The sequence below is a fragment of the Heloderma suspectum genome, chromosome 1 (assembly GCF_057233095.1).
Source record: "Heloderma suspectum isolate Gila_16-S chromosome 1, 16-S_ref, whole genome shotgun sequence".
Classification (NCBI taxonomy): domain Eukaryota; kingdom Metazoa; phylum Chordata; class Lepidosauria; order Squamata; family Helodermatidae; genus Heloderma; species Heloderma suspectum.
In genome coordinates this window covers 439,765,096-439,782,605 of record NC_139458.1, presented here as the reverse complement: position 1 = coordinate 439,782,605, position 17,510 = coordinate 439,765,096, and the positions used below count along the sequence as shown (strand labels likewise).

Here is a 17,510-nt window from a genome sequence, read left to right as displayed (position 1 = left end):
AAAAGGCAGTTGGCAGCCTAATATAACCTGTCCAGCTAAAACAATAATGCAGTCAGCAGACTAAGAAAGAATGAAAGAAAGAGATAAAGAAAGAGATGAGGCCAGTGTGGTGGAACCCTGCATGGTATCGCTGGAGCGCTGGGCTGGGACTGGGGAGCCCCAGGTGGTATGGGCCCGCCATGAAGCTCCCTGGGTAGCCCTGGTCCAGTCACCAACTCTCAGCCTGACCCACCTCACAGAGTTGTTGTGAGGATGAAATGGAGAGGAGGAAGACCATGGAAGCTGCCTTGGGTTCCTTGCAGGAAGAAAAACAGTGGGCTATAAATGTAATAGTGAATGAATGAATGAATAAGGCAAAACAGAACAGAAAACAACAAAAGCATCAGCCTCCTCCAAACAGGCCCCTTCCAACCCTACTATTCTATGATTCTATGATTCAAAGCCTTCCCTGAATAGCCCTGTTTCATGAGGTGTCTAAAAGAATGCAGTGAAGGGGCTAGGAGGACTGTGCCGATGCCACAGCTGAAAAGTCCCTGCTGCTGCCACCTCTTGTTCCCATGTGCCAAGCTTCAGCAATGTGGAGGCCTGAGAGCAGGGCCTCGGAGAACAACTGAAGTGGGCAGATACAGGAATGGGGAGCAGGCGGAGGGGGTCTCTCATGTCCACTGTGTGCTTCACTTTGGTGTGAACATGCTTATGGGCAGCAGTGCCTTCCAGCTTGCTGACCCCAACATCAAGCAGAGGAAATCAAACACACGTGTTTTATCATGTAAAGGGGGCAAGGGGTTCACTGCAAGGAAAACAGCCTGTAAACTAAAGACATCCCTTCCACAGGGTCTCAGGATGGGCCCTGTCAAAGAGTGATGGAAACACCAATAGTGAAATATAACATTTCTGCACAACCTGGAAAGCACATTTTCATTGTTAGGTGCCACCAATGGTTGCATTTTGGATGGCAGTGTGACATCTCCCTGCCTAAATACATTGCAGTTTTGAAACTGAGCAAATCATGGCTACACTGCAAAAATCCAGTCCCTTGACAAGCCCGGCAGCCTCATGCCTGCCCAGGAGGTGCAACACAGAGCTACCTCTCAGCATTCGGTGGGAAAGTGGGACTCACCATCCTTGGCAACCTCTGCATATCTTGTCTGAGAACGGCCCTTGTACCTGTTCAGATACACAGACTGCTGGAGGATATCTGGGACTCCATTCAGAAGCAACTGTGCGCTGCAGAGCATCCACGAAGCTGCCGAAGCAGCCCAGGGCAAGGTCGGGTGATGAATACCTGCAAAGGATCCACTTTAACAGCACACTTGGTGGCACCTGTGACTGCATGGGAAGGCAGCCACCTATAAGCCCCGACCAAGCAGTGAAGCTGAGGAGGGCAGGCAGGGGGCTGCGAGGCAAGAGGCCGTGGCTGTGAAGGCACCTGCGAGCCCCAGCACCTATTTGCACAGGCCAGGAGGTCAAAGGTGAAGGGAGGCAAGAAGGCTCCCTACTCAAGGTCCAGCTTCTGGAAGAGAGCAATGGCTCCTGCCCTTGTGGCAGCAATGGGGGGGGGGGAGGCACTGAGAGCTGGTTCCTCCCCAGAACGGAGGTCTTCTGCCCCCCCTTTCCCAGGCTCCTGGCTCCAGCGCAGGGGGCCTCTGCTCCACATACCCAGCATGTATTGTAGTATGTAGGTCACCAGTAGCAGCTGCTGGGCTTCAGCTGGCTATAACCACAGGCTCTCTCTTTTCTCTCCCGCACACCCACACAACCTCCTATCTGTGCATGGTGGCCTTTCCTCCCTTGCTAGCTCCAGGTTTTCTCAATGGGTGCTCTAAGGTGGGGGTTGCTCGAAAGGCTTCCTGCCTGCATTTTCATAGGCTGCACTCGGATTTTACTACCTACTATGGATCGGGGGGGGGGGGGGGGCTGACAAAGATTAAGGCGTTTAACTGGAAACTCGCATACACGCCCCACCATAAATACACCTCTATCAGTTACACATCCACGCTCTCCCACTGGCGGCCTTCAAGACGAGGCTGGACAGCCACCTGTCAGGAATGCTCTGACTTGGATTCCTGCACTGAGCAGGGGGTTGGGCTTGGGGGTCTTGCAGGCCCCTTCCCACCCTCCTGTTCTATGATTCTGTGGCTCACACACACCACCTTCAAACAGTGTCCTCCCTGTGCAACACGAACACATACAGCATGTACACCACCGTCTTAGTACGAGACAATATCTTGAAGTCCATACAATTCCTCCACAAGAACTAACACAGGCATACACACAGTTCTGATTTACCCACTAGCTTTATGAGTTCATGCGCTGGCATTAAAAGGGTGGAATACACACATGCGCACACACATTTCTCTCTCGTTAGCAGTACAATAAGACCATGAAAGCATGTGCAGGCATTACCAATCTGCATTAAGTGATCATGGGCATGTAGCTTAGGAACACCTTTTTATGTCTAACGTGTGTTGTTTTTTAAGCCTTGTAAAAGTGGTTAATGTGTAACTCGAAAAACAGCCATTTTAAACCCAAACAAAATGCTCCAGTTTAATTTATTTATTTTTAATTTAGAAGAACATTTCTAGACAGTATTTTAACCTTAAAATGCCCCCCAAGGCAGATTATAATACAGTTCAAACCAATAAAGTAGCTTAAACATCAAACACAATTGAGACATACGCACATAAGAGGAGCCGTGCTGGATCAGAGCAAAGGCCCCTCTAGTCCAGCATTCTCTTCCCACAGTGGCCAACCAGATGCCCCAATGGGAAGCCCATAAGTGGGACATGAGCACAGTAGCACTTTCCTGCTCATGTTCTCCAGGAAGAGGTATTCCGAGGCATTCTTCCTCAGATGCTGGAGGTAATATACAGCCATCATGACTAGTAGCTATTGATAGCTTTATCCTGCATGCATCTGTCTAATCCCATTTTAACTCAGTCCAAGTTTGCGGCCAGCACTAAATCCTGTGGAAGCAAATTCTTTAGTTCCATTATGCGTGCTGTGCATTTATCTATCCTGAATCCCCCACCACTCAGCTTCATGGGATGACCCCATTGGGTTCTAATATTATGAGGGAGGAAACCTCTCCCTATCCATTTTCTCCATACCATACATAATTTTGTACAGCTCTATTATGTCACACCTTACTCACTTAAAAACATCTTTAGCTAAAATGCCCCGAATATTGTAACCTTTCCTCATGGGCGTGTTGCTCCAGCCCCTAAATCATTTGGCTTGCCTTTTTCTGTTCTTTTCTAGCTCTACAGTATCCTTTTTCAGGTGTGGTGGCCATGATGAGCTCATTGCAGTAATCTCACCTGACTGCTGTTGTTTAATGGGAATGAGCAGGTGGATGTGCCTTATTTTGACCCTGTGAACAAACATGATCTCAGGGCTAATGCAGATGTGGGTTTGGGGTTTTTCCTGCTTAGCATGACCCTGGCAGGAGCCCAGCAACAGCTCTCCAGGGTCTCAGACAAGGGGTCTTTCCCAGCCCTGCTTGGAGATGCTGAGCACTGAACCTTAGATCTTCTGCATGCAAAGCAGGGACAGTGTGGTGTACTAATTACAATGTCCGACTAAATTCTGGGGACCAGGTTCAGTTCTCCACTTAGCCATGAAACTCATCGGGTGACCTTGGACCAGTCACTATCTATCAGCATAATCTACCCCACAGGGTCGTTGTGAGGATAAAAGTGGGGGGTAGAGCAAGAAGCAGATATGCCACCTTGAGCTCCTTGGAGGAAAAGCAGGATATAAATGCAGTAAAATCTCTGCTGCTGGGCAATGCTCCTTCCCGGCCTCCCTGAGAGGCAGCTGCATGCCATTCCAGTGCTGTGTCCCAGCATCCCCCACAAAGCTGCAAGGGATCCTGCGCCATTCCTCTGAGACCCCACACCAAGCACCCCTAAAAGCAGTGCCCCTCCAAAGCAACCGCTTCTGCGGGTTTGCACTCAGGACAGCTGTTGTATCGTCCTGCAACAACAGCTATAAATCAGCTGAGTGCCTTGGAGGTGCTTGAGACACATTTCTCAGTTCAGCTGCCCTGAGCAGACTAACCTCTCCTTGGATTTCTTCCGGAGATGGAGAGAGACACAGCAGGCCTCGTTCTGAACGTGTTTTGAATGTGCGGTGCTCAGCACTGTGTGGTTGCCAGTCTGGGGATCACCAGGTGGGATGACGAGGGGTTCCCTTGGGGAATGCGCCTCTGTCTTTCATTACACAAGAAAGCTTTTCATCCACCAAACAGGGACCAATAACGGGTGATCTCTTTCCTTTCCCCTTTTTACATTATCTGTCTTCTCTCCACTTCCACTTCTCTCCCTGGAAAATACTGACACTTCTGTATGAGAAGCCTTCTCCGCCAGTCCATCTAGGTCAGCACTCTGTCATCACGATCCGACAGACGCCCCTGGGAAGCTCCCAAACAAGCCATGATGGGACAGCCAAGCCCCCTTGCTTCCCCAGCCTCCTGCGGCCAGAAGCGCCTGTCCTCCGGTCACAGACAGCGGTGACTTCAGGGCTGCCTTTCATGGCTGGTGGGAGGCAGTGGCAGACACCTATTCCCCTCCAAGAAATATAATAAATAATAACAATAGTAATACAGTAATACAACTCAGTCAGCATTATTTATGCCAGCAGTGGCCGTCACACCACGTAGCAATGAATTCTATTGCTTGTGGGAAGAGGGACTTCTGTTTGCTTGTCTCAAGCCTGCCGGACAATTTCAGCCAAAGGCCTGGCGTCTTGGACTCTGCTGGAAGATCCAAGGCTGCTGGTCCTCTCCAGCTGGGCTCATCCAGCACCCAGTTCCCAGGCTGGCTCAAGTGCAAAAGCACCACACCCATGTGCTTATTCGGAGCTGGCCCAAGACCTTTTACCCCCACAAGCTGCTGCATCACACGACCTGAGGGGGGGGTATTGCAGGACCCCTTGCAACAGCGCAGAGGTTACGGGGCGCTACTCTCAAAGCGCAAGGGATCCGGGGGGGGGGGGGCTTTTGGATTGCATGTGGCTGCTTCTGTGGTGCCCAGAAAAGGCTGCTGCTCCACCCAAATGTTGGAATGGCTTGTGCCATCCACTGGCCTTGTGTGCATATAAGGGGCATATATGCGCATACTTCCATGGAATCATAGAATCATAGATAGTAGGGTTGGAAGGGGCCTGCAAGACCCTTGAGCCCAACCCCCGCTCAATGCAGGAATCCAAGTCAGAGCATCCCCGACAGGTGGCTGTCCAGCCTCGTCTTGAACGCCTCCAGCATGGGAGAGCCCACTGCCTCCCTAGGGAATTGGTTCCACTGTTGTATTACTCTAACAGTCAGGAAGTTTTCCCTGATGTTCAGCTGGAATCTGGCTTCCTGTCACTTGGAATCATAGAACTGCAAGGGATGCAATGATTCATTCTACCCCCTTCCCCAAAGCGTGTGATTCTTTCAAGCATTCCCAACAACTCCCCAGCCGACCCTTCCTTGTGACTCCACAACACTCTGAGATAGCTTATTAAGCTGATGAACTTGTCATATGGTTTGGGCAATAGTTTGTGAGTGTGCGTGTTGGTAAGGCAGAAAAAGATACACACATGTGTATGTAAACCAGCATCTCTTGAAAATATGCAGCCCATAACGAAGACCACGGAATTCATTTTCCAGACATCACAGACTCTCGGGTTGCTCTGTGCATGTCACACACCAAGAGCTCCCTGCTGCCATGTCTGTTATGCCAGCCCTTCCACATATCATGCTGACAGCATTATGGAGAATTACTTCCAGTCTTTAAAAGGGCACTCCCGGCTTTCAGCCATAAGTGACCCCAGGTTTAAACTAATCATTAGCTCTGCTCCTCTGACAAGAAAATCAAAAGCTTGTGACATTTCCCTGCTGCTGAAGTTGCTTGACGCCGCCCTTCACGGCCACCCTCCCCCGGTCCACGAGGACGGGCAGCCAAGATCAGCGCCAAAGGGAGCGCCCCGGCAAGCAGCTCCTCAAGGCTCCATCGCGCCTCCACTGTGAGCTGACGTGGGATCACAATAGACTTCCCTCACTGGTGTCCATCCCACAATGTCAACCACTGAGGGATTTTCATATACTAAGTGGTATAGAAGTATTTTAACGAATACAAATAAATATGTTTCATCCACACGACTGGGCAAAGATGACATGGCGGTGTGGCTGGGAAGAGGTTACAGTTCATTTGAACGTGCCATTTTTACATCAGCTTTGAAAGTTTGCATAGAGGTGTTTTTCATTAAGTGCTATTGTGCGATCACTGCAAGATCTTTTAAAAATGTTTTGAAGTGTTCCAGGGCAATGAGAAGTCCTCCCTCCATGGGGGTGTGGGGGGAGGACACACAGTGCTAAAACAGTGCCATCCAGGAAGACTGGAAAAGGCAATGTTATTGGATTTCTTATATCATTTTAAAATTTTGCACGGAAATGTTTTTTCCGATTCAATTCTATTGTGCAAATATTTCAGTCTTAAAAAAAATACACACGGGGTTTTGTACAAATTAAATAATTAACACATGCTGATAAAATGGTGCACATCCGAAAGATAATAGTGAAGGTGGGCCAAGTAAGGGTGTGGTGGCTCATCACGTCACTGCACACATCAAAACCTCCTGGAAAGTCGAGCCAGAGAAATGCTCTTTTGAGTCAAGGGCTGTGTTTGTGTGCACGTGTAAATATTCAGTTTTGCAACTAGCTGCATATATGTAATTGTATAAATACGGGGATTTTCAGCTAGCCACCTTTGGGTCATGACCCCTTTAAAAAACAGCCACCACCTACATGTGCAGTTTTGGGAGGGGCAAATCTGCGTGAATGGAAAGAACTTTAGGAGAAGTGGGATGTAGACAGACAAAAACATGAAAAGACCATTAAAAAGAGGCAAATGTTAGTGCGTTCAATGCCATGCCCAACTCCATGATTCTCATGGATTTGTTTTTCCATAGAAATTCCCATAGAGTTAAAAAGATCAGCCTCTCTCGTCAGGTCCCTTCTCCAAAACTGAATTCAGCCCTCTGGCTGAAAGAAATTTGACCCTCCTGCTCTAAGTCCGCCTGAAGGATGGAAAAGCCATGAGGCACATTTTTAAAAGGATGCGGAGGGAGCAGAAGGGAGGGAGATTTGAAAGCAGCAGGTTCCCATCCCATTACAACCTGCCCCCAGTATGGACGTGACTGGGGAGAGGGGGGAAGCTGGCCTGTGGGGTGCCGTCTGAGCAGAGGAGACCGTCCAGTTGAGAGATCTGCAATTCCAAGGAGGAACCCTGCTTGGTGGGGCAAGTCTGTCTAGGGTGTAGAGTGCTACCGTAATGGGACCTGTGTGAGGCCCCCAGAGGGCGGCTTCTGAATCTTTGCTCATCTGCCAGGAGAAGAGAATTCCCTGCAACACTTGGCAGGATCAGTATCTGATCACATCTGCCTCATTCCTGGTATTTTGCACTGTTTATTCTGCATTGTTTACTATGCTTGCCACTTTGCATCATTCTAGTGTTGCTAATCTGGGGGAGAAGCGCTCAGCTCCGGCGTGCCCTAGGCCCCTGGCAATGTTGCTCAGCCCCTCCCCCCGGGCTTCCGGGATTTCACCAGACTTTGGCACTGCCACTTTCAAGCCCATGTTTGCACCACACGGGCAAGAAACATGCTCTAAAATGAAAGCGGAAATTATCCAGAGGTGGCATCCTGGGCTCGTGTCTGCTCCTACAAAGCTGCAGCACAGACACAGCTGTGCCAAAGCGAAAGCGGGATGGACCAATTGGAAGCAGCCTCCAGTTCGGCTCTACGGCAGAGTAAGAGCTGGGTTTTGTGGCCCAGCACCATTGTTCCTTCCCCACCTTGTCGCAGCACTATCAGCACAACACTGCCGCTTTCCCCACCAGACTTTTTGCCAGCAAGAATGACATCTCCAGAGCTGCACTGTGCGTGCACGGATCCCCAGAGGAAGCCCAGTCTGGAGGGCAAGTTGCTCCGCTTTGCCATACAACCCACAATTCAGTCACTGCCAAAATTAGGCCAGCCTCCCCCCACCCCCAGCAAGTCTTTTTCTAAGGACCACTGCTCAGACATCATAGAATCATAGAATAGTAGGGTTGGAAGGGGCCTACAAGGCCATCAGTCCAACCCCCTGCTCAGTGCAGGAATCCAAGTCAGAGCATCCCTGACAGATGGCTGTCCAGCCTCGTCTTGAACGCCTCCAGTGTGGGAGAGCCCACAGCCTCCCTAGGTCATTGGTTCCGTTGTCGTATTGCTCTAACAGTGAGGACGTTTCTCCTGACGTTCAGCCGGAATCTGGCTTCCTGTAACCTGAGCCCATTATTCCGTGTCCTGCACTCTGGGATGATCAAGAAGAGATCCTGGCCTTCCTCTCTGGGGCAACCTTTCAAGTACTTGAAAGGCACTATCATATCTCCCCTCAGCCTTCTGTTCTAAAGGCTAAACATGCCCAGTTCTTTCAGTCTCCCTTCATAGGGCTTTGTTTCCAGTCCCCGGATCATCTTTGTTGCCCTCCTCTGAACCCTCCCCAGCGTGTCTGCATCCTTCTTAAAGTATGGTGCCCAGAACTGGACACAGTACACCAGATGAGGCCTAACCAGTGCTGAGCAGAGGGGAACTAGTACTTCCCGTGATTTGGAAGCTATGCTTCTACTAATGCAGCCCAAAGGGGCATTGGCCTTTTTTGCAGCCACATCATATTGTTGACTCATATTCAGCTTGTGATCGACAACAATTCCAAGATCCTTCTCGCTTGTAGTGTTGTTGAGCCACGTATCCCCCATCTTGTATCTGTGCATTTGGTTTCTTTTTCCTAGGTGCAGAACTTGGCATTTACCCCCATGAAATGTCATTCTGTTTTCTGCCCAGCGCTCCAGTCTATCCAGATCACTTTGAATTTTGTTTCTGTCTTCCAAAGTATTAGCTATCCCGCCCAATTTGGTGTCATCTGCAAATTGGATCAGCATTCCCTGCACCTCCTCCTCCAAGTCATTCATAACAATGTTGAAGAGCACTGGGCCCAGGACTGAGCCATGCGGTACCCCATTCGTCACTTCTCCCCAGTTTGAGAAGATCCCATTGATAAGCACTCTTTGAATCCAAATCTGTAGCCAGCTGTGGATCCACCAGATCATTGTTTCATCTAGCCCACTTTGAGCTAGTTTGCTCATCAGGAGATCATGGGGCACTTTGTCGAAAGCTTTGCTGAAGTCGAGGTATATGATGTCTGCAGCATCATATCATATGCCTATCGATCTCAAGCTACAATCCTGCCCCTTCAGCCTGTACTTGGCCTTTGCCAGGGGGGTCATAGACCCTCTTTTGGGAGAAGACTGAGCCAAAGTAGGAATTGAGCACCTCTGCCTTGCCTTTGTCATCTGTTATCGTTTTGCCATCCTTATTTAATAGCTGAACCACCATTTCTTTCCTCTGCCTTTTACTATGCACGTAGCTGAAGAAAGCCTTTTTGTGGCTTTTAGCATCCCTCGCTAACCTCAGCTCGTTCTCAGCTGTAGCCTTCCTGACACCATCCCTGCAATTCTGTGCTACCTGCCTGCACTCTTCCTTTGTTGCTTGGCCTTCTCTCCACTTCCTATATGTGTCCTTTTTTGTTTTCAGGTCATCCCCAAGCTTTTTGTGAAGCCACATTGGCTTCTTCTGTTGTCTTCCACCTTTTCTTCTTGTTGGAATTGTTTGTGATTGTGCCTTGAGAATTTCCTTTTTTAAAAGCTCCCACCCATCTTGGTCCATGGGGACACGAAGAGTCGGACACGACTGAACGACTGAACAACAACAAATCCATCTTGGACTCCTTTTCTCGTTAGCGTCACTTGCCATGGGACCTTACTGATCATTGTTCTGAGTTTATTAAAATCAGCTTTCCTAAAATCCAGGGTACGTGTTTGGCTACACTCGGCTTTTGCTTCCCTTAGAACCAAGAACTCAAGTGCAACATGGTCGCTTTCCCCCAGAGTTCCTGTAACTGCTACTTGATCCACTAAGTCATCTCTGTTGGTTAGGATCAAGTCAAGGATAGCCGATCCTCTAGTTCCTTCCTCTACTTTCTGTAGGAGGAAGCTATCCTCCTACATGCTCCTGATGCCTTCATGCCGGGGAGGAAGAGAGCAACACTCCACCGCCAAGGCCCTTCCCCCCACACCATTTTTTGTCTTCATGTTGAAGATGCCCGTGCCACAATACTGCAGATGACAAGCAAACACCACAGTGCTCAAGCGCATGAGCCACAGATGAAGAAGGAGCAGGGGTCCATGAGTTCCTCGAGCTCTTGCTCGCTTTCCTGACCTGTTCCCAGTACAAACCACAGCTCCGCGGCAGAGCGCACGCTGCGCCAGCGCTGAAGAGGGGGCCTTTCACGTTCCTCCCCTGCTAACTCTGCTTAAGCCAGACCAGCCAGAGTGGGGGAGGCTGAGTTAGACACTGGCCTGGAGCCCTGGAGAACAGCCATCAGTCGCAGTTGAGCTATTGGCCTGACTTGGGACAAGGTGGCACATTACAGCCTCACAAGAAGCCGTGCACAGACCTTTCGATACCCCAAGCAGCTGCACGGCACGATCTGAAGGTGGGCCTCCGGATTCCTTGCCATGTTGCAAGAGTAAACGGGTGGTGGGGGACAACAGCACTCATTTTGTTTTGGCTCTGAACACTCCGCACCACTTCTGTGGAACGAAAAGTGTTTTGGAGACCAGTACCTCTGACAACATAGCTGTGTGACTTGCCACTCACCTGCTCGCCTGTGGCGAGCGGCAAGTGCCCCCGGGTAACCAGCAGAGCGTCACAACATGGCACTGTCCACTTCTCCTGCCACTCTCATCCCGCCTGCCAAGGAGCCTGACGGTGCTTCCTGGCCCTGAGAAAGACGGATAGCCAGGCTCTGGGATTCGGGACTTTGCTTTCTGCTGGTCTCAGTCATGGTGGCGGCAGCGGCAGCACCAGACCTGGGGAGCTGGCTTATTCCCAGCCACAGCAGGGGTCCGTCTCGCCCGGTGTTGCTACTGAGTGGCAGAGGGGGCAGCAGCTCCCTCCATTGGGCCTTCAGGAGCATCTGGCTCTGGGAGGCAAAAAGAAGGGTGCTGAGAAGACATCTGCACAAACTGGAAAGGGGGCAGGGAGCAGGAGGGGGTGCGGAATGGCTCCATGCAGGAAAGCCACAGGCCAAAGGAGGTGGCCCACGTCGTCTGGAAACATGCTTCATGGCTTGGAAGAAGGAGGTCAGAGGAGCAGGAGCTGTGTTCTTGGGGGGGGGGCTTATTGTGGGGCAGGGGCAGAGGAGGGCCTATGCTGGAATAGCGAGTGGGTTCACTTTTCTGCCAGGACAGAGTGTTCGCTGGGACCCGGGGCTTTAAAAAAAGCAGCCATGGCCCAATCTTCATCTTTCGGTCATGCTGGGCTTCCAGCGCCCCCCATGCCCACAAGCACTCTTGCCAGCCTGGTGTCCCCCAGATGTTTTGGACTACAACTCCCAGCATTTTTTCCTGACCATTGGCCATGCTCACTGCGGCTGGTGGGAGTTGAGCCCCAAAACACCGGGAGGGCACCGGGTTGGGCAAGTCTGTGTGCGCACAGCTTGCCAAAGCCCACCCAGGGTCCACCATCAGACTCCAATGGCTCCCTGTGGCCCTCAAAGGCCACACCAACTGGTCCCCTCCCAGCACAACCCACGCAGGGAAGCCTGAGTCCCCCTCATGCCTGGTCCCCCTTCCTGGATCAGGGCCACTATGCTACTCTTGTCCACTTGGAAACAGAAGACTGGCACGAAGTTAAGCAACGCTTCTGCTCCAGCTTCGTGGCTCAGCTTCTGACCCACGTGCATCCTTGTGGGGCTGCTGGATTACACTGGGAGATCATGGCCAGGCCTTTAAAAGCTCCCAAGCAAGAGGGGGTGCAGCAGCTGCGCCCCCCACCCCTTTCCTCCACAGGATCAATCCTTGGTCTACTCTCCTCCTCAGCTTGCCTGGAGGAAATCCAGGGTCCTGCTTGCTGCAGCAGTTGGGTGAGGAAGGAGGCCCGGAGGGCCAGCAGAACAGCAGGCCCTCTTTGAAAGGCCTCGGCCGGATTTCTGGGTCGTGGTCGGGCAACCCAGTTGTCAAAGAGATTTGCTTTTAGTAGCTGCTCCTAGCGAGACGCCCCTTGAGAGCTGGGAAGGCCTGTCGCCACAGAGGGCCCCTGACGCCCGAGCCAAGGGTACTGGGCAGGCAGGCAGAGCTCAGTGGTGCGCATGCCGGGGGAACGCAAGGGGAGGGCTGGCCGCTGCAGCAGCACCGCCCCCTCCCAGCGCCTTCTCCAATCCTTTTCTCCCGCTTACAGTGGCAAAGAGGAGTCTAGCTATGCTGCAGAGCATGGCACAGGATGAGGCCTCCACCGCCCACAAGAGCTGAAGGAACAGGCAGTTTCCAGGATCATGGCTTCCTCTGCACTACAGTGGGGCCACACACAAGCAAGCGGGGAGAGAGATGGAGGTGGCGCATGGGAAAGCGAGCTAGCCAGGCCCGTGCTGGAACAGGGACGCGGCCCTGCCAGGGCTCCTGCCTGGCTGGTCCTTGGGCGCGGGGCCCTGTTCACTTGCAACGTGGTATTCCATGAGGCTGGATTTTGGACGGGGGGGGATTCCCTGCATGCCCCTCCTTCCTCCCACCCCCGTCTGCGGAGCTGCCTCTCTCCAGCACACAAGAGCCCCCTTTCTTCTCGAGTGCCGCCACTGGCCCGGGGCTGCGTGGGCCCGGATGCTGGCTAGCGACGTTGTGCATGCTCGCAGGGAGGGCACCGGTGCTGGACAGAGGGCCGTTCAGGCAGCGGCTGTTGCCCCAGCTGTCCCGGCTGCCCCTGCTCCACTCAGCGCCTCTCCTGCCCTCCACCGCGGAAGGCGGCCTGCCAGATGCTGCAGCCATCCTCTCAAGCTGCGAGGCCCCACCGAGGAGCGCCTCCCTGGGCCAGCGTGCTCTTCGGGGCGGGGGTCCTTGGAGCCAGGGCTCAGCCCTGGCATGTCTCCAGTAGTGACAAATCAGAGGGTGCCTCTAAGCATATGCAAAGGGCGTTCCTCCCACCACAGCTCTCTGGGATTCAAGAGAATGGGCACCCTAGTGAACCAAGGGTCCCAGGGGCATGGCTCCAGAGCATGTTTTCGGTGCCAAGACCCCCAGGGACCTGTGATGTAATAGCCCAGAAGAGAGTGCCTCTGGGCATGGGCAGAGTCCTGCTCTCTCACCAGAGAGTAGCCCATCACAGAGGATTTGGGGAGGGGTTTCCAGGCAAGTGGGCAGCCTAGAACTATGCACGATCTGCCCCGCCCCCACACTGCTGGCCAGTTCCAGAGCAGAATTCCTTGAGCAAGCGGTGTTGCAACTTCAGTGGTTTCTGCCCCCCGCAAGCCCTCTTTGTACAGCCAGAAACCAGGTAGGCTGAATGCTGGGATGGGGGGATTCTGCCCCCTCTGTCTACACACACATGGAGGTCTGGAGTGAGGCCAGCAAGTGCCCCCATGCACGGACACACCTCCACACAGTCAGCCTCTAAGGGCTCCCGAGTACATGAAGAAGCTGCTGCTCCTCGGGCACGAGGGAACGGCATCCTGTGCATGCTCAGGAGCATGCTGTTAACTTAGAAGCTCCAGGGCTGGGAACACGCTTCTGGCACTGAAAAGGAGCAGGGGAGCTGAGCCCGGGCGCTCTGGCTCGGTTCAGCCTGGTGCACCTGGACAAGTCCCGGGAGGGCGGGGCGCTGAGGCAGCCGCTCACGGGGGAGGCACGAAGGGCCCCAGCTCCACTCTGCGAGGCTGCTGGAGGCCCCACACCCCCCGGCTCTTGAGCAGCCCCGAGTCTGGGGTGGGCCCCAGGAGCCTGTGCCGCGCCAGCTTTCTCCCGGGAGACGGGCCGGGCTCAGGCCAGCTCAAAGTTGCGCCCACCAGCATCCTCTCACCAGGGATTACACAGCAAGGAGGGGGAAGCCCTCTCTGCGTGCTCAGGGACACTGTCTTCTTTATTATGAACTCAGATGCTCAGATTAAGCTTCAGTCCACATCGCGCGTGTGTGTGCTGGGAAGGAATGGGGCGGAGGTGAAGTGGCTGGACAGGGTCTGTGGGAGGAGGGCGGGATCTCCCTTCATCGCTGGGTGGTTGCCTGAAGAACTGAGTTCCTGGGTTCTCCAGCCAGCTCTGGGAGAGGAGTGGCAGGGGAGGGGGCTAGTGAGCTGGAGCCAGGTTCGGGGGGGGGGGGGGAGGCAGAGCTCCTGGGTTCTCTCCTGAGCCTCACTGCAGCTGCGGCTTTGTGCCGCCCAGGGGAGCCCCCATCCGGACTTGCAACGTGTGCTCTATTTCGCAGGCCCTGGCAGATGCCAGCCACCCACTCCGTTCTGCAGAGGCCACGTCTTGGGTGCGCTGAGGTCTGAGCCACGCCTGGCCCTCTGGACAGAGGCACCGCCCTGCTGTGCTCCTGGCTGACCCTGGGAGGCAGCTGCGGCCCCCCCCAGCCCCCTTTGCCCACAGAGCAGGAGCCGAGACTCAGCACAGAGGGAGCCCACCAGGAGAAGCCTCGGCAGATCCCCACCCTCCGGGCACAGCGGGTCCAGTAGGAGGCGACAGGGGAGGCCCAAAGTGTGGGGGGGCCTGAAAGCCCCCAAGAGGCTGCAGGCAAAGTGGCCTGGGAGGGGGGGGGGAGGCGGCCCCTCTGGCCAACACCCACTTGCAGAGACAAAAGGACAGCCCCTCGGATTGGAGCGGCAGGATCCCATTGGTCGGCCTCCCGGCTCTGCTGGCCAATGCGCACGCAGGAGGTCACCTCCGCACCCCAGGGGTGGCATTCTTGGAGCCTATTAGCCCAACCGCCAACGACCCCCTCCCGGGCGTGGCTGCCCCACAGCTTGGCCCCGCCTACGTGAGGGCCAGATGGAGCCACACCTGACAGCCCACGCAAAGGAACCTGGCACAGACGGCCGAGGCCCAGCTGCCCTGTGGCCAGCACAAGCCCTTAGTGCCATGTGACCCATGGCACTAAGGGCTTGTGCTGGCCACAGGGACAGCATTAGCCACAGCTGTCCCCCCCCCCAAGACACAGGTCCCTGCCTTCCCCTGAGCACTAGCCAAGATTTGCTCCTACGATGAAAGGGAGGTGTTGCGATCGGGGGTGGGAAAGCCAAGCCCACCTGGCGGGCGAAGGCTTGTGAGAAGGCTGCACTGCTATGTGATCTTGACTGTGGGCCCACGGACACGCTGGATGGCAACTGGGGAGCCAGGCTTCCCCCTGCCCTCAATTCCCTGCCTGTGTAACGGAAGCCGAATGCCCTACTGCCCAAGGCTGTTGTGGGGATGCCCCAGAAAGAGGCTGTGTGTGGAGAGCACTCTAGAAACAGCCACGGGAAAGAGGCTTACCTTGTACTTGGTGGCTAGGAGCTCCGTGGCCTCCTGCTCCTTCCGCAGTTCCTCAATCATCTTCTGCTTCTCCCCCAGCAGCTTCTGCTTCTCCTCGCTCATCAGGCTGCGGTCGTCCTGGATCGCCGCCTTCTCCTCCTCGAGCCGCTCCTTCTGCTCCTTCAGGTAGTCCTTCATGTTCTTCTCCAGGCCCCCATCCTCACGGTCCTCCGTCTCCTCAGCCTCGGGGGTGCCCTCCCCACCCGGGGCTTTCTTCCGCCGGCTGTTCCTCCGGCGCTTCTTGCTCAGCATGCCCCGTTCCTCCAGCTGGGCCTTCAGGCGGGTGATCTCCTCCTGGAACTCCCGGAGCAGTGTGTCCTTGGGGTCCTCGTTGACCCTGGGCTTGTTCTTGATGTTCTTGGCCCTGTTGGCGAACCGGAGGGTGGCCAAGCTCTCCTCGTAGCTGTGGGAGGCCGGGCCCAGCGTGGCCACCATGATGGTCTTGGCGTTGCCCCCGAGAGAGTCCTGCAGGAGGCGGGTCAGCTTGGAGTCCCGGTAGGGGATGTGGGTGCTCCTGCCGTCCACCAGGGCCGAGATGACGTTGCCCAGCGCCGAGAGGGAGAGGTTGATCTTGGAGGCCTCCTTCGGCCGCTCCCCGTGGGCCCCCGTCTTGCTCTGCCGCTCGCTCCCGGCCAAGTCCACCAGGCTGAGCTTCCCTACGCGGACGTGGTCCTCTCCATCCGGGCCGGGCTCACTGCACTCCACCGTGATGGTGAAGATGGCGTGGGAGCGGGAGCTGAGCTCGTTCAGGTTGGTGCTGCCCACCGACCGCGCCTGGTTCCCCACGTTCACTACGTGCTCGATCTCCTTGATGTTCTTTGTCACGAAGGACGAGAGGCCCTTGATGTAGACGCCCGACTCCGGGTTCTCCTTCAGCTCCAGCCTCTTGCTCTGGTCTTTGGCCAGGAGGTCCCGGATCTCCTCCTGGTAGATCTCCAGGTAGGAGGCCCTGACCAGGTACTGCTGGTTCTGGGAGCGGGAGATGTGCGTGAAGATGTGCTCGACGGAGAGGGGGATCGCGCCTCTCTTCTCGGGCTCGGCCCACACGCCTTGCATGGTGTGCGTCTTCCCGGTGCCCGTCTGGCCGTAGGCGAGGAGGGTCCCGTTGAAGCCGCGCAGGACCGAGTCGGTCAGGGGCCGGACCGTCTCGTCGTACAGGTCGGCCTGCGTGGCGCCGGCGTCGTACACCGCGTCGAAGGTGAACGTCTTGGCCGGCTCGCCGGGCGCGGCGCGGGGGCTCCGGATCGTCACCTGGCCCAGCCGCGCGTCCAGCTCCACGATCCGCTCGTGGCCCGCGGCTTCCTCCTTGCGGTGCATCGGCCGGCAGCGAACCGCCACCTTCAGCGCCTCGCTGCTCCGCGGCCGCAGAGCCATCTCGCGCGCGCCGCCCCGCCGCCGCCGGGCCCCGCTCGCCCTCGGGCTGCCAGCGACCGGCGGCGGCGGCGGCTCCGCGGGCGGCCCCAGCCCCGGCCCCGGCCCCGGCCCCGGCCCCGGCCCCGGCGCCGCGGCTCTGCTCTGCGCGCTCTCGGGGCGCAGCGGGTGCGGCCGAGCGCGATCCGCTCAGCGCGTCCTGGCCGGGCCGGGCCGGGCCGGGCGGCTCCTGGGGGCAGCGGAGGGCGGCGCTGCCCCGTGGACCAGTCCGTGGGTCGCCCGAGGGGCCGTCAGCAGCTCCCGGCGCCCAGGAGGGCTCGCGCGTCCCTCGCGGGATGCTCCTGCGTCGCAGCGCCGCCGCCGCCCTCCGTGGGTGCGCGCGGGAGGGAGGGGGCGGGGCGGGGCGGGGCTGCTGCGGTCCGGCGGGAGGGGCTGCCTGGCGCGGCGCGGCGCGGCTCCCTCGGCCCCGCCTGGCCCCGCCCCCTCTCGCGAGGCGTGCCGGGGGACGCAGCCCCGCCTTGGTCGCCGCCCGCGCGCGGGGGTGCGGCGGCGAGCGGCCGGGCTGCCCGAGGGTGGCGCGCCGCTGCTGCGGGCCGGGCCGGGCCGGGCCGCCCTGCCCTGGGGTGCCCCGGGGTGCCCCGGCGCCTCCGCGCGGCGCTTCGGCCCGAGCCCGGGAGCGCCCGCGCCGGCCTCCTCTCCGCCGGCGACCGCCGCTCCGCCCAG

The 17,510-nt window shown here is 56.1% G+C and overlaps 1 protein-coding gene across 2 annotated transcripts in view; it reads right to left on the bottom strand.

Moving 5' to 3' along the window:
- Positions 1 to 17,012, bottom strand: part of KIF3C (kinesin family member 3C) — a 47,032-nt gene extending 30,020 nt beyond the window's left edge. For both annotated transcript variants that reach the window (XM_084829560.1, XM_084829561.1), the window contains exon 1: positions 15,378 to 17,012. In XM_084829560.1, the coding sequence (XP_084685686.1) occupies positions 15,378 to 16,790 (1,413 nt within the window). In that variant the 5' untranslated portion in view covers positions 16,791 to 17,012. The remainder of the gene's footprint in view (positions 1 to 15,377) is intronic.
- Between the last annotated feature and the right edge of the window lie 498 nt (positions 17,013 to 17,510).